General features: G+C 35.9%; 1 protein-coding gene across 3 annotated transcripts in view; it reads left to right on the top strand.

The window, feature by feature from the left end:
* Nucleotides 1–12,202, top strand: part of UBR3 (ubiquitin protein ligase E3 component n-recognin 3) — a 260,446-nt gene that overhangs the window by 102,046 nt on the left and 146,198 nt on the right. For all 3 annotated transcript variants that reach the window (XM_026454174.1, XM_026454176.1, XM_026454177.1), the window contains exons 12-19: nucleotides 690–755; nucleotides 842–931; nucleotides 2,376–2,504; nucleotides 3,433–3,485; nucleotides 3,579–3,712; nucleotides 4,070–4,155; nucleotides 5,467–5,608; nucleotides 9,616–9,712. In XM_026454174.1, the coding sequence (XP_026309959.1) occupies nucleotides 690–755; nucleotides 842–931; nucleotides 2,376–2,504; nucleotides 3,433–3,485; nucleotides 3,579–3,712; nucleotides 4,070–4,155; nucleotides 5,467–5,608; nucleotides 9,616–9,712 (797 nt within the window). The remainder of the gene's footprint in view (nucleotides 1–689; nucleotides 756–841; nucleotides 932–2,375; nucleotides 2,505–3,432; nucleotides 3,486–3,578; nucleotides 3,713–4,069; nucleotides 4,156–5,466; nucleotides 5,609–9,615; nucleotides 9,713–12,202) is intronic.

Genomic DNA, 12,202 nt, shown 5'->3' on the forward strand with positions numbered 1-12,202 from the left:
GTGAAGGAATCTAATGATGCACTGCATTTATACTTCTGTTTAGGGATGTGGTCAGAGTCTTCTTACTGTTTTGAATATGATACTGGAGTCCAGATTAGCTCCCCAGTTCACTACTTTTGAATTTTAGGAAGTTACTTAAGTTTTCTAAGTTTGAATTTTGCTACTTGTAGAATGAGAATGTTAGTAGTTCCTACTCCATAGCAGTCTTCTGAGGATTAAATGTGATAATGTGAATAAAGTGCTTAGCATGGTGACTGGCACATAGTAAGTGTTCAATGAATGTTATATGTGACTGCTACTCTTATTACTGTGATGATATTTGGTATACATGCGTTTGAAGAATCCCAAATGGTCTCTGTAGCTGGAAATCCATTCCATCCCTTGTTTTAATAATGATTATTTGCTTTGGCGAAATTGAATTTAGGAAATATTAATCTGTGCTGGATGCTTCAGAGGATTCAAAGTTGAGTAGAATACGATTTCTGCCTTCAAGAAACTTACGCTTAAATGTTTAAAATGGGATAATTTTATCTGTAGTGATTTTAGAATCTGCATCTTCTAAAATGTTAAGTTTTGAATTTAAAGTATAGGAATAAATCCAGGTGAGAGTATGGTTTAAACATTTTACAACCATCTTAAAATTTCTGTAAAATAGTCTTTGACTTACGGATTTTGTTTGTTTATTCCAGCCAGCACCTAACCAAGTCACTTTTCATCTGCCACTACATCGTTACTATGCTATGTTTTTGAGTAAGGTAAGACTGTCATTAAAGAGTTCTGTTCTTTTTTTTAATTTTCAGAAATAAGAATTGAATTAGTAACTTTTTTATTGTAATTTTAGGCTGTGAAATGTCAAGAACTAGATTTGGATTCTGTTTTACCAGATCAGGAAATGTTAATGAAACTAATGATTCACCCACTCCAAATTCAAGTATGTATTCAGGCATTTAAAAAGTTTTGAAGTGGATTCCTTGTTTAAGTGATTCTTCCTTTATTTATTTGCCTTTCATTGTTACTATAGCTGAGATGTTTGAAAACTTTTTTAAAAAAGTTGTTATTGTATTTTTGCCAGATTATGTTTAGGTATTTTTCATTTTATGAGATTTACTTTTTAGTTTTACTTTTTCCAGGAATTCTTTTCATGATACTTACTTACGGGGTGGTATTTAACATACTATATAGCACTGTTTTGGGAATCAAGAGATCCGAAAGATTTTAGCCTTGGTGCTACCACTGTTTTATTTTCCACAAAGTTTAGGGTAATTCACCTCCTTGATTCTTAATTTCCCTATCTGTATAATGTGAGGAGAAAGAAGAGAGAAGAATTAGCTTGTATAAGCACTGTAATTTCTTTTAATACCAACACTATAATTTGGCAGGCCAGCTTTTTGTATACATTAGAGGGACTTGCACTTCAATTTGTTTTTCCTGGCAATTTTAGATTTGTTAATTATAATATTATTGAACCTGAACTCTGGGTGTTAGGAAACAGATACAATTATGACTGCTTGAAGCCGGGAGCGGTGGCTCATGCGTGTAATCCCAGCACTTTGGGAGGCCAAGGCGGGCAGATGACAAGGTCAAGAGATTGAGGCCATCCTGGCCAACATAGTGAAATCTTGTCTCTACTGAATATACAAAAATTAGCTGGGTGTGGTGGCATATGCCTGTAGTCCCAGCTACTCAGGAGGCTGAGGCAGGAGAATTGCTTGAACCTGGGAGACAGAGGTTGCAGTGAGCCGAGATCACGCCACTACACTCCATCTGGTGACAGCGTGAGACTCTGTCTCCAAAAAAAAAAAAAAAAAAAATTATGACTGCTTAGTTTTAGTTGACACTGGACATAAATACATGAAGAATTGAATACTGATATAGTGAGAACATTTATTGTAACCTCCAATATTTGGAAAATTAGTAGTATAGGTTTAAGATTGAGTTAGGGTCAATTAAAGATGTAGAATGTATTCATTGACTTTGAACAATTGGTTTTATTTTATCCTTATTCCAGTGTCTTTCTTTAAACATGTATATCAGGATTGTTGTTGTTACTTAGAGTTTTCTTAAGGGAGAAATAGAGTGAAACATAAGCATTGATTTCTTATGAAAGATGTCAGTGAAAGTCATTATAAATGTATCCAGAGGCCAACATGGAAAACCAACTCATGTTTAAACTCTAAAAAAGTGGCTACGTGAAAACATAATTATTGTTAAAAAAAAGGTAGAAGTGTATATTTCAACTGATTATCTTTAACATTGGACAGAATATCGGGCTCATACTATGATTATATCATTAAATATTTTGAAATGCTTATTTATAATATTTTGTAAAGATTGAGTTTAGATAATTTATTCTTTGTCCAATTTACTTTTATTAGGCAAGTCTTGCTGAAATCCACAGCAATATGTGGGTAAGAAATGGTCTACAAATCAAAGGACAAGCCATGACCTATGTCCAGTCTCATTTCTGTAATTCCATGATTGATCCTGACATTTACCTGTTACAGGTAAGCCAACTAGATAATGCAGATATACTTTAGAAGTGTCTCATTTGTACCCGAGGGATTTTAATTTATAGAGGTGACTGAGTGATGACATGGAGAGGCCAATGCCACTGAAAGAATAATTTATTACTTATATTTCCCAGGAGAAGAGGCATACCACCCAACACAAGACTACAAGGAAAGCACCAGGTTTTGGTCAAGAGGCAGAAAGGAGTGAGGGGAGGGCCTAGGCAAGAGCCTTTATTGGGGTTTCTACGGGAAAAGCAAGCCAAGGCAGGATTGGCTAGTTTGAATAATTCCAGCAGGCTTTGAGGCATAGGGGCTGAACCTGACTCTGCGGTACCTGGCCCTGGGTTGATTTAGAGCAGGGGAAATACTGGGTTGATATATGAGAGTTAGATAAAGACAATGATTGGCTTGCATGATGGGCATGTTCCCAAGTAAGTTGTTTATTATATTTAGGAATTAGCTGGCTCTGGGAGGGAGTATCTGTCTTCATGTCTGTAAGGCCCCTCAAGATGTCAGAATATTATACAGAAAATAAAAATCATGGCCAGGCATGGTGGCTCATGCCTGTAATCCCAGCACTTTGGGAGGCCAAGGCAGGCAGATCACTTGAGGCCAGGAGTTTGAGACCAGCCTTGCCAACAGGTTGAAACCCTGTCTCTACTAAAAATACAAAAATTAGGTGTGGTGGCACATGCCTGTAATCCCAGTTACTCAGGAGACTGAGGGCTGAGAATAGCTTGAGCCTGGGAGGCAGAGGCGGAGGTTGCAGTGAGCTGAGATTGCACCAGCTTGGGCGACAGAGTAAGACTCTCTCAAAAAACAAAACAAAACAAAAAACAAAAAAAAAAGTATAGAAAAACATGATTAATAGAAGAAGGAAAACTGAATATTGAGGAATAAAGCATTTTGTTTTCTTTTAAAGGTTTGTGCTTCTAGACTTGACCCAGATTATTTTATTTCATCTGTCTTTGAAAGGTAAGCATAATTTTATTAAGACAGTTATTAGGAAGTGTCCAGTTAATTTTGTTTTAATTTATAAAAACATGTTTCAAATATTTCTTCTTGTAGATTTAAGGTAGTGGATTTGTTGACAATGGCATCACAACATCAAAATACAGTACTTGATGCAGAGCATGAGAGGTCGATGTTAGAAGGCGCTCTTACATTTCTTGTGATTCTTTTGAGTCTTCGTTTACATTTAGGTAAAACTCACTCATACTAATACTTAGGTATTAACTGTTTTCTTCCCTTTCTCCCCGTCCCTGTGGTAGTAACTGGCTTAGGGAAAAAAGGAAAGGATGTAGATAAATTTAAAGAATGTTTCAAACTCTTGTATGTTGTACTATAGGTATACCTTTTAGAATATCCTTAAAATATCCTTTGCTTAAGGGAACTGCAAACAGCAGTTAAACTGCAGTTATGTTTGAAGCATTGCTTCTTTACTCTTTAATTTGAAACATCCTGTATTTGGTAAAACAGCTTAATAAAAAATGTGGTAATTTTTTTCTTTATAATTTATGTATACTCAGATTTGTTAATTCTGTTTTTAATAATTTTAGGAATGTCTGATGATGAGATTCTCAGGGCGGAGATGGTAGCCCAGCTGTGTATGAATGACAGGACACACAGTTCATTGCTGGACCTCATATCCTTTTAAAATTTTAGTTTCTGTTAGTTGCAGGATCTAAAATAAGTAATTTTTATGATTAACGGTTTATCAATTTTTTGATTGTTTTTCAAAGTTGAAAAATAACATAGAAAAAGAAGAATGCCATTTGTTTGCTCAAGTATGTATTCAGTGCTGGTGACTGTTTTTTTTTTTTATTTTTTTTTTAACCTCCTATTATTACCTCTTGGGGAACTCTTCTTAGACTTTAGGGTAGATTTCAGGACAGATTGATGGCTTTGGCCACCCCAGCATTTAACCTTCTAGGACAGCATTACTGAACGTTTTGTAAAAGGCAGCTAGGTCTATTTTGTCTGTGTAGCCAGGATGCAATTCGTGGTGAACAGTTAAAGGTACACCTTATGATTATTATTACCAGGATTTTAAACATTCTGAGGGTTTTTCTGTAGAATTTGGTCTTAAAGCATTTTTGAGTTTGTAGATGATTATTTACAAACAGGGAACCTGTGGTTCTTTGTATAGGACTGAACATACAATGAGTATCTGATTATCTTTTTAAGTTAATGTTAATAAAAGTTTACACAAAGATTATCAAGTAATTTTGTGATAAAAATTCCGGCTCCATTTAGTATTTGTATATCTTATGACTATGTTTGGAAGAATTGGCTAAAATTTTTGTTTTGTGAAATAAGTCCTATTAGAATGCCTATTTGACAACCTTGATTTTTGTAAGCAGCATCAATTTGATATTGTCTGATTATTTCCTTCAATCATTATAAACTATGTGTCAGTTTATTATAGAGTAAAAACGATCTCTGTATTTTGAATTTTAAAGATTTGTGTAATGTGAGGAGAGAATCTTTTTGGTTAGCCTCTTTGCTTAAATTTGCTTAGCATTTTTTTCTTTGGGGGTGAAATTTTGTGTTTTTTGGAAAAACAATCTTTGCTATAAAAATCTTTGCTAATTTTTCCCAAGTTCTTTCTGTTTTTTAAGGAAAAGTTATTTACAAAGTGATGAAAATCAAGACAGATTTTAGAAGTTTTTCAGTCATTTTCTGAAATTTTTAAATTTATTTCGGGGAAAATATACCTGGGAACTACTACAACATACAATTTATTAGTAGGCTCCTAGATTAAACATATTTTCAAAAATCACAGTTACAAAGTTATTATTGAGCTGTTGTATTATGTAGCCCTCTTGTGGCCAGTTCTGTATGTTACAGCCAATTACTATTTGCCTACTTTAGCAAAATGAGAAACTAGAGTACCTTGGAAAGGCTATAAATCTGGCTTTTTGTTGCTAATATTTTTTCTTGACATATATATCATATTCCAGAAAATCCGAATCCCAAAAGTGGCATTATTCCAGGCAGTTACAGCTTTGAATCAGTTTTATCAGCTGTAGCTGATTTTAAGGCTCCTGTTTTTGAACCTGGAGGTTCTATGCAACAAGGCATGTATACTCCCAAAGGTATGTTTATATACATAAATGAACTCTTTCAAATATCAGTTCTTGAATGGTGAATTCTTCTGTGTATTAAAAGAAAATGTTTACCTTTTGTTCATTCAAGCTTTGGTTTTCTTTTCTCCATTTTGTTATAAATGTATGTCTTTATTGGTAAACAGTGATACTGCTTTCAATTACTTAGAAATCTATAGCTTTATGTTACACTAAGACTTCTTAGATGACTCTAAACTATAAAGGAAATTTATATTTGAACTCTAATTCATTTTTATAAGTGATCATAACCATAAGTGAACCAGAAACTGTAAAACAAAATGTATATTTAAAAATACTTTGAATGTATTTACTCTCCAAATTTGATTTTGAAACAGCAAAACAATCCTCATGACCCGAATTTTAACTTGAAATAGTTCAAACTAAGGTCTGTATAGGCTGGGCGCAGTGGCTTATGCCTGTAATCCCAGCACTTTGGGAGGCCGAGGTGGGTGGATCACCTGAGGTCAGGAGTTCGACACCATCCTGGCCAACATGATGAAACCCATCTCTACTAAAAATACAAAAAAATTAGCCAGCCATGGTGGCAGGCACCTGTAATCCCATCTACTCAGGAGGCTGAAGCAGGAGAATCACTTGAATCCAGGAGATGGAGGTTATAGTGAGCCGCTATTGCGGCTCTAACCTGGTCAACAAGAGTGAAACTCCATCTCAAAAAAAAAGTCCACATAGAATGCTGATAGCACTTACTTACGTTTTAAACCTATGTTAAACGCACAGAACGTTTTCCTTAAGTGGATGATTGGTTTTCTAAGGTTTTTCCCCCCTAGATTTACAGTTGACATGCTTGACGGGAGCCAGAGGTAAGTGAGGTTTTGATTTACACAGTCTTTTTTGTTTGACTTTCAGATTTTCACTTCTCTAAGTTAAAATTTTGAAGGAAGTAACAGTTACGTACTTCTTGACTCCCTTAACACATTGTCTAAATGAAAAACCAATGCCCATTTTGAAGTTGTAAATAATATGTACTGTGCAGTGTGTATTTGGCAAAGCAGAACAGAAAAGCCTTATTTGGGATTTTTCAGGGAGTTCACAAGGAGCAAGAAAATCCAGAGTCTCTGGTTGGAAAGTATTCCATAAAAGAAAAGCATAGTATGTTTCTAGTGCAGAGGATATTTTGTGTGTAAAATTAGATGAATTTGGGAGTGGAGTGGTGCTGTGGTGTAGTGCAGGGCTTATAAAAGTGTGATGTGAGGATTACATCTCTGTCAGACTTACTTGCGCTCCTCATTAAGAATGCCAGTTCCTGTGTCTCATCTCCTGTCTGCTGTCATCAGAATCTCTGTGGGTGAAATCTGGGAATCTGCTTTTTAAAACAAGCTCTTAAGATGATTGTTCTGAACAATGCTGAGATGGAATACTGGGCATTTGGACATTAAAGCTAGCAAACTGAGTGTCATATTTAAATACCGTATGGATTATATTTGCTAGTTGTGTGGTTTAGGAAATCAGTTGTTTTGTTTTTTGTTTCTTTTCCTGGAGACAGAACCTCACTTTGTCACTCAGGCTAGAGTGCAGTGAGCTGTGTTTGTCACTCAGGCTACAGTGCAGTGGCGCCATCCAGCTCACTGCACCCTTGACCTACTGGGCTCAAGCGATCCTGCTACCTCAGCTTCCCCAGTAGCTGGGACCATAGGCACCCACCACCATGCTGGCTAATTTTCGTGTGTTTTGTAGAGACAGGGCCTTGCTGTGTTGCCCAGGCTGGTCTTGACTATTGGGCTTAAGCAGTCCTTCTGCCTCAGCCTCCTAAAGTGCTGGGATTACAGACGTGAACCGCCGTGTCCAGCCAGTTTTTTATCTTTGAGTTTGGCTTCTTATCTGTAAAATAAGTTTTTAAACTTTTAAAAAGTGGTTGAAACAAGCCTCTGGTTTCGGGGACTAACCCTTAAGTGAATTTGTTATATTAATATAAAACCAACAAAAGCTGGCCTACTCCTGTTAAAGTGGGTGTGGGTAGTTGAACCTAGCTTCTCCTCTGTCCTGCTATCCACTTGCTCCTAAAGTGACCCCTGTTATACATCTGTGGTCATTCAGCTCCATGGAACACTGTTTGAAGCCCACTGGACTAATTAATCACTACAGTTTTCTTCCATTGCTAAGATTGTGCAATTCTAATAAAAGCTTTGGCATGTTAATTGTGCAGAATAATAGACTTTAAAGAGAAGGACAATCATGGCCGGGCACAGTGGCTCACGCTTGTAATCCCAGCACTTTGGGAGGCTGAGGTGGGTGGATCACGAGGTCAGGAGATCGAGACCATCCTGGATAACATGGTGAAACCCATTCTCTACTAAAAATACAAAAAATTAGCCGGGTGTGGTGGCGGGCTCCTGTAGTCCCAGCTGCTTGGGAGGCTGAGGCAGGAGAATGGCATGAACCCGGGAGGCAGAGCTTGCAGTGAGCCGAGATCGCGCCACTGTACTCCAACCTGGACGACAGAGTGAGAATCTGTCTCAAAAAAAAAAAAAAAAAAAAAAGGACGATAAATGATTCTAGAAATACTAATAAAGATGTTTGTGAAGGACTGTTTTCAGAATTTTAAGTCATACTTCTGATACTTTAAGATGAATAGCTTGTTACATGAAACTAGGGACAGTGGTTAACAATGGTTAACTGTCTTGTGCTAGAAAGTTGTAATTATAGTGGATGGGTAGGGAGAAGCTTATGCTTCTCACCATGTTTTCAAATGTTAAGAATTTTGCTAGAAAGAATAAAAAAAAAACTTAATCTAGTATGGAGATACTTTTAAGGCAGTGGTTTCTAAAATTACTATCTCAGTCCATCCTTTAGATTTTTGCCACATCTAAATACCCGCTCTACTGAAATATACTTAGTATTTCAGTATTTTTTTAAAATGAGTTAACTTAAAAAAAACCTTGCCTCATCCTAAGCATGATTATTAGTGAGGTGTCATGAATTTTATTTGCAACTTACAATTTTCTAATACACATTTAAAAATAATTACATAATTATTAAAATGAAAAGCTTTATATACTTAATACTTAAAATCATCTTGTGAACCATCAGTTGTCCACATTCCACACACAGGATAGTGGTTCCTAATTATGCTGAAGATAAGGAGACAAGTGATCCGTTTTAGCAAAGGAGCAGAAAATCTTTTATAAACAAAAAAGACTTATAAAGTGGGTCTCTGTTGCCCAGGCTGGTGTGCAGTGGTGTGATCTTGGCTCACTACAACCTTTATCTCCTGGGTTCAAGTGTTTCTCCTGCCTCAGCCACCCAAGTAGCTGAGATTACAGGTGTGTGCCACCACGCCTGGCTAATTTTTGTATTTTTAGTAGAGACGGGGTTTCACCATTATGGCCAGGCTTGTCTCAAACTACTGACCTCAAGTGATCTGCCCACCTCAGACACCCGAAGTGCTGGGATTACAGGCATGAGCCACCGTGTCCAGCCTCATTAATCTTTAAATCTAGTTTTCATGTTTTTGCTTTTAAGTACTTTTTTTTTTTTAATACTTTTTTTGGAAGGGATATGAGGTCTGACTTTGTTGCCTGGACTGGCCTCCAACTCCTGGGTTCAGATGAGCCTCCTGCCTAAGCCTCCCAAGTAGCTGGGACTGCAGATGTGAGGCATCATGCCCTGCTTGCCTTTAAATACACTCAAAGGTCTTAACATGCTGTGTTTCTTTCTAATTGGCACCCTGCAAAAAACAACAACAACAATGAAGTAAACTTTTCTGGTGAGGCATTGTTGTATTACAAAACTTTTGTTCTTTAGTGCTTGCTAAACTCAAGAGAACATTCCTGATGATGAAATTGTGATTTTTGACTTAGAAAAGTAATCATGGCATCAAGCTTCTTAAGGCAAATACTATAATCAGATTAAATTGTTCTGTCTTTCAAATGTAAAATATACTTAACAAATGTAAGAAGTCAATAAATATTGATTTTATTTCTGAGAAGTCAATGTTTCTACTTTCTTTTGAATAATAGCTGAAGTCTGGGATCAAGAGTTTGACCCCGTCATGGTCATTCTTCGAACAGTTTACCGTAGAGATGTGCAGTCTGCAATGGACAGATATACTGCATTGTAAGTCCTTCAAATTGATTAGCATCATAACAGAGTATTTTATATTTATATGGAAAAATTTCAGTCATAACACAGATATGATATGCTCTCATTAAACTATACATTCATTCTTTAGAGATGAAAATAATAATTTAAGGTTTAAATAATAATCTGTCGGAGATTTATGTTAAGATCTTTATCCAAAATTTGATGTTAATGTGATAGATTTAGAACATGATCACTAAATTAAAAAACAGAAACTTATTTAGTTGCTGTTTCATCAGTGGAATTAGAGGCTTGGTTTTGTGTTGTTCTACTTTTGAACCAGTAGAGGAGGCACAAGTTAAGAGAATAGAATTCTCTGACATCAGAGATGGTAATGGGTGTCTGTAATAAGTGAACATATTTCTGTGTTCATGACAACTGGGAAAATAGCCAAAGCAAAATGAATTTTACTTGTAAATATTTAACAAAATAGTTTACAGTATTGATGACTGCAGAAGACAAAAATTTTGAAAGATATCTTTTAAATGCAGAATTCAATTTTGTATGTTATTGTAAATTGTAGACTGTTGTAAATGTATTATTTCCACCTCTTTTAAAACTTTAATAGTTAATATTATATTGCTGAATATCACAGGATATCATCTTTTACTTGTGCTTTCCTACAGCTAAACATTTAAAAAACAAGTTTAAATGATGCACATGTCCTTGATTTTGAGAAAGTATTAATACTTATCCAGATAACTATCAAAGTGAAACTTCTCTTTTGCCAAGACTTTGCAGTAATAGAAATATCTATCACAGGCCGGGCGTGGTGGCTCAAGCCTGTAATCCCAGCACTTTGGGAGGCTGAGACGGGTGCATCACGAGATCAGGAGATCGAGACCATCCTGGCTAACACAGTGAAACCCCGTCTCTACTAAAAAATACAAAAAACTAGCCGAGCGAGGTGGCGGGCGCCTGTAGTCCCAGCTACTCGGGAGGCTGAGGCAGGAGAATGGTGTAAACCCGGGAGGCGGAGCTTGCAGTGAGCTGAGATCCGGCCACTGCACTCCAGCCTGGGCGACAGAGCGAGACTCCGTCTCAAAAAAAAAAAAAAAAAAAAAAAAAAAAAGAAATATCTATCACAGACAAATATCTGAAGAAAGTTTTTAATGTGGAATTTTAATTCACTTCCTCCCACCAAACAAAACCAATCTTTGAATCAACAACGACAACAACAACCCAGTTCAGCCATCAGCATCTCTCTCTCCCTTTCTCTAAACCCTTGGAGAAATTAGACTGAGGTTCTCTTTCTCTGGTTAACTCCCTCTTTTTTTGCTTTTCATGTGGTTTTGTAAAAATTTGCTTGTAGTCTTTTACTAAACTCTTAGCTCCTTGAGGGAAGATATTTTTATCTCTGTATCTCTTCTACATCTTTAATACTTATCTCAATGCTGGCGCTTAGTAGGTATTCATAATATATTTGTTGAATAAATAAATTTGAGTAATTCCTGTTGAAAAATTGAAAAATGAAGAAAATTGGGAAGAAGTATTTGCATGGAAAGCCTAATTGAGACTTCATAAACACCAGTCTTAAATGGCTCTGCCCTTTTTTCAGTGTAGTGGTGACGGTTAGTTGTTTTGAATGTATAAGAATTAAGTAAATTTTATTCTCTTTTACTTTGTAGTTACTAGAAATTTGGACTGAGATTGGGCTGAAACTTTCAAAGCTTTGAGGAATCATTAAATAATGCAATCCGTTTTAAAGGGGAAATTTTATTTAACAGTACACATTTATTGAATGCTTGTTATATGCCAGGTACTCTGTAAGGAAAACATAATTGTTTTATTTTTCACTTAGCAAACTCTTAGCTCTGAGCAGTTTATTTCTTTCATTTAGAACAGTGGTTCTTAAGTAGGGATGATATTTGGCATTGTCTGAAGACTAGTAGGGTTGCCACTGACATCTAGTAAAGGCCAGTTCTACCACCTCTACCAAGAATTCCCTTAATGTCGTTAGTGCCTAGGTTGAGAAACCTGGTTTAGACCCATATTGACACATAGGTATACTTTTTCTGTTTCCAGATATTCTGTGTTTTGGGATCTGTTTTATATTGTTTAGCTCTATATCATATTTTGATTTATAACTATTTCACATAGTCAGATAAAACCATATTCCCAAAGCTGTTTTCATCAGTTTTTTCACTTTCTTATTTTGTTCTCTATTTTCCCTCATTCTGTTGTTTCCTCTATTTGGCTTTTGAGTTCTTGTACAATTTCTTTATAGCTTCTTAGAAATATTTCTGAACAGGCTGGGTGCAGTGACTCACATCTGTAATCCTAGCAAAATTGTTTGCAACAATTTATTAATCTAGGTGCCACACATTTAGTGGTTACTGCTTAAAGCAAAGAAACAAAGTAAAATTAAAAATTGCTTTTTTAATGCTAAATGAAATAGAATAGTTGAAGTATTTCATCATGGCTATTGTGATCATTTTGAAAATTACATTTATATGTTGTCACTGT

The sequence above is a fragment of the Piliocolobus tephrosceles genome, chromosome 11 (assembly GCF_002776525.5).
Source record: "Piliocolobus tephrosceles isolate RC106 chromosome 11, ASM277652v3, whole genome shotgun sequence".
In the NCBI taxonomy this organism is placed as follows: Eukaryota; Metazoa; Chordata; class Mammalia; order Primates; family Cercopithecidae; genus Piliocolobus; species Piliocolobus tephrosceles.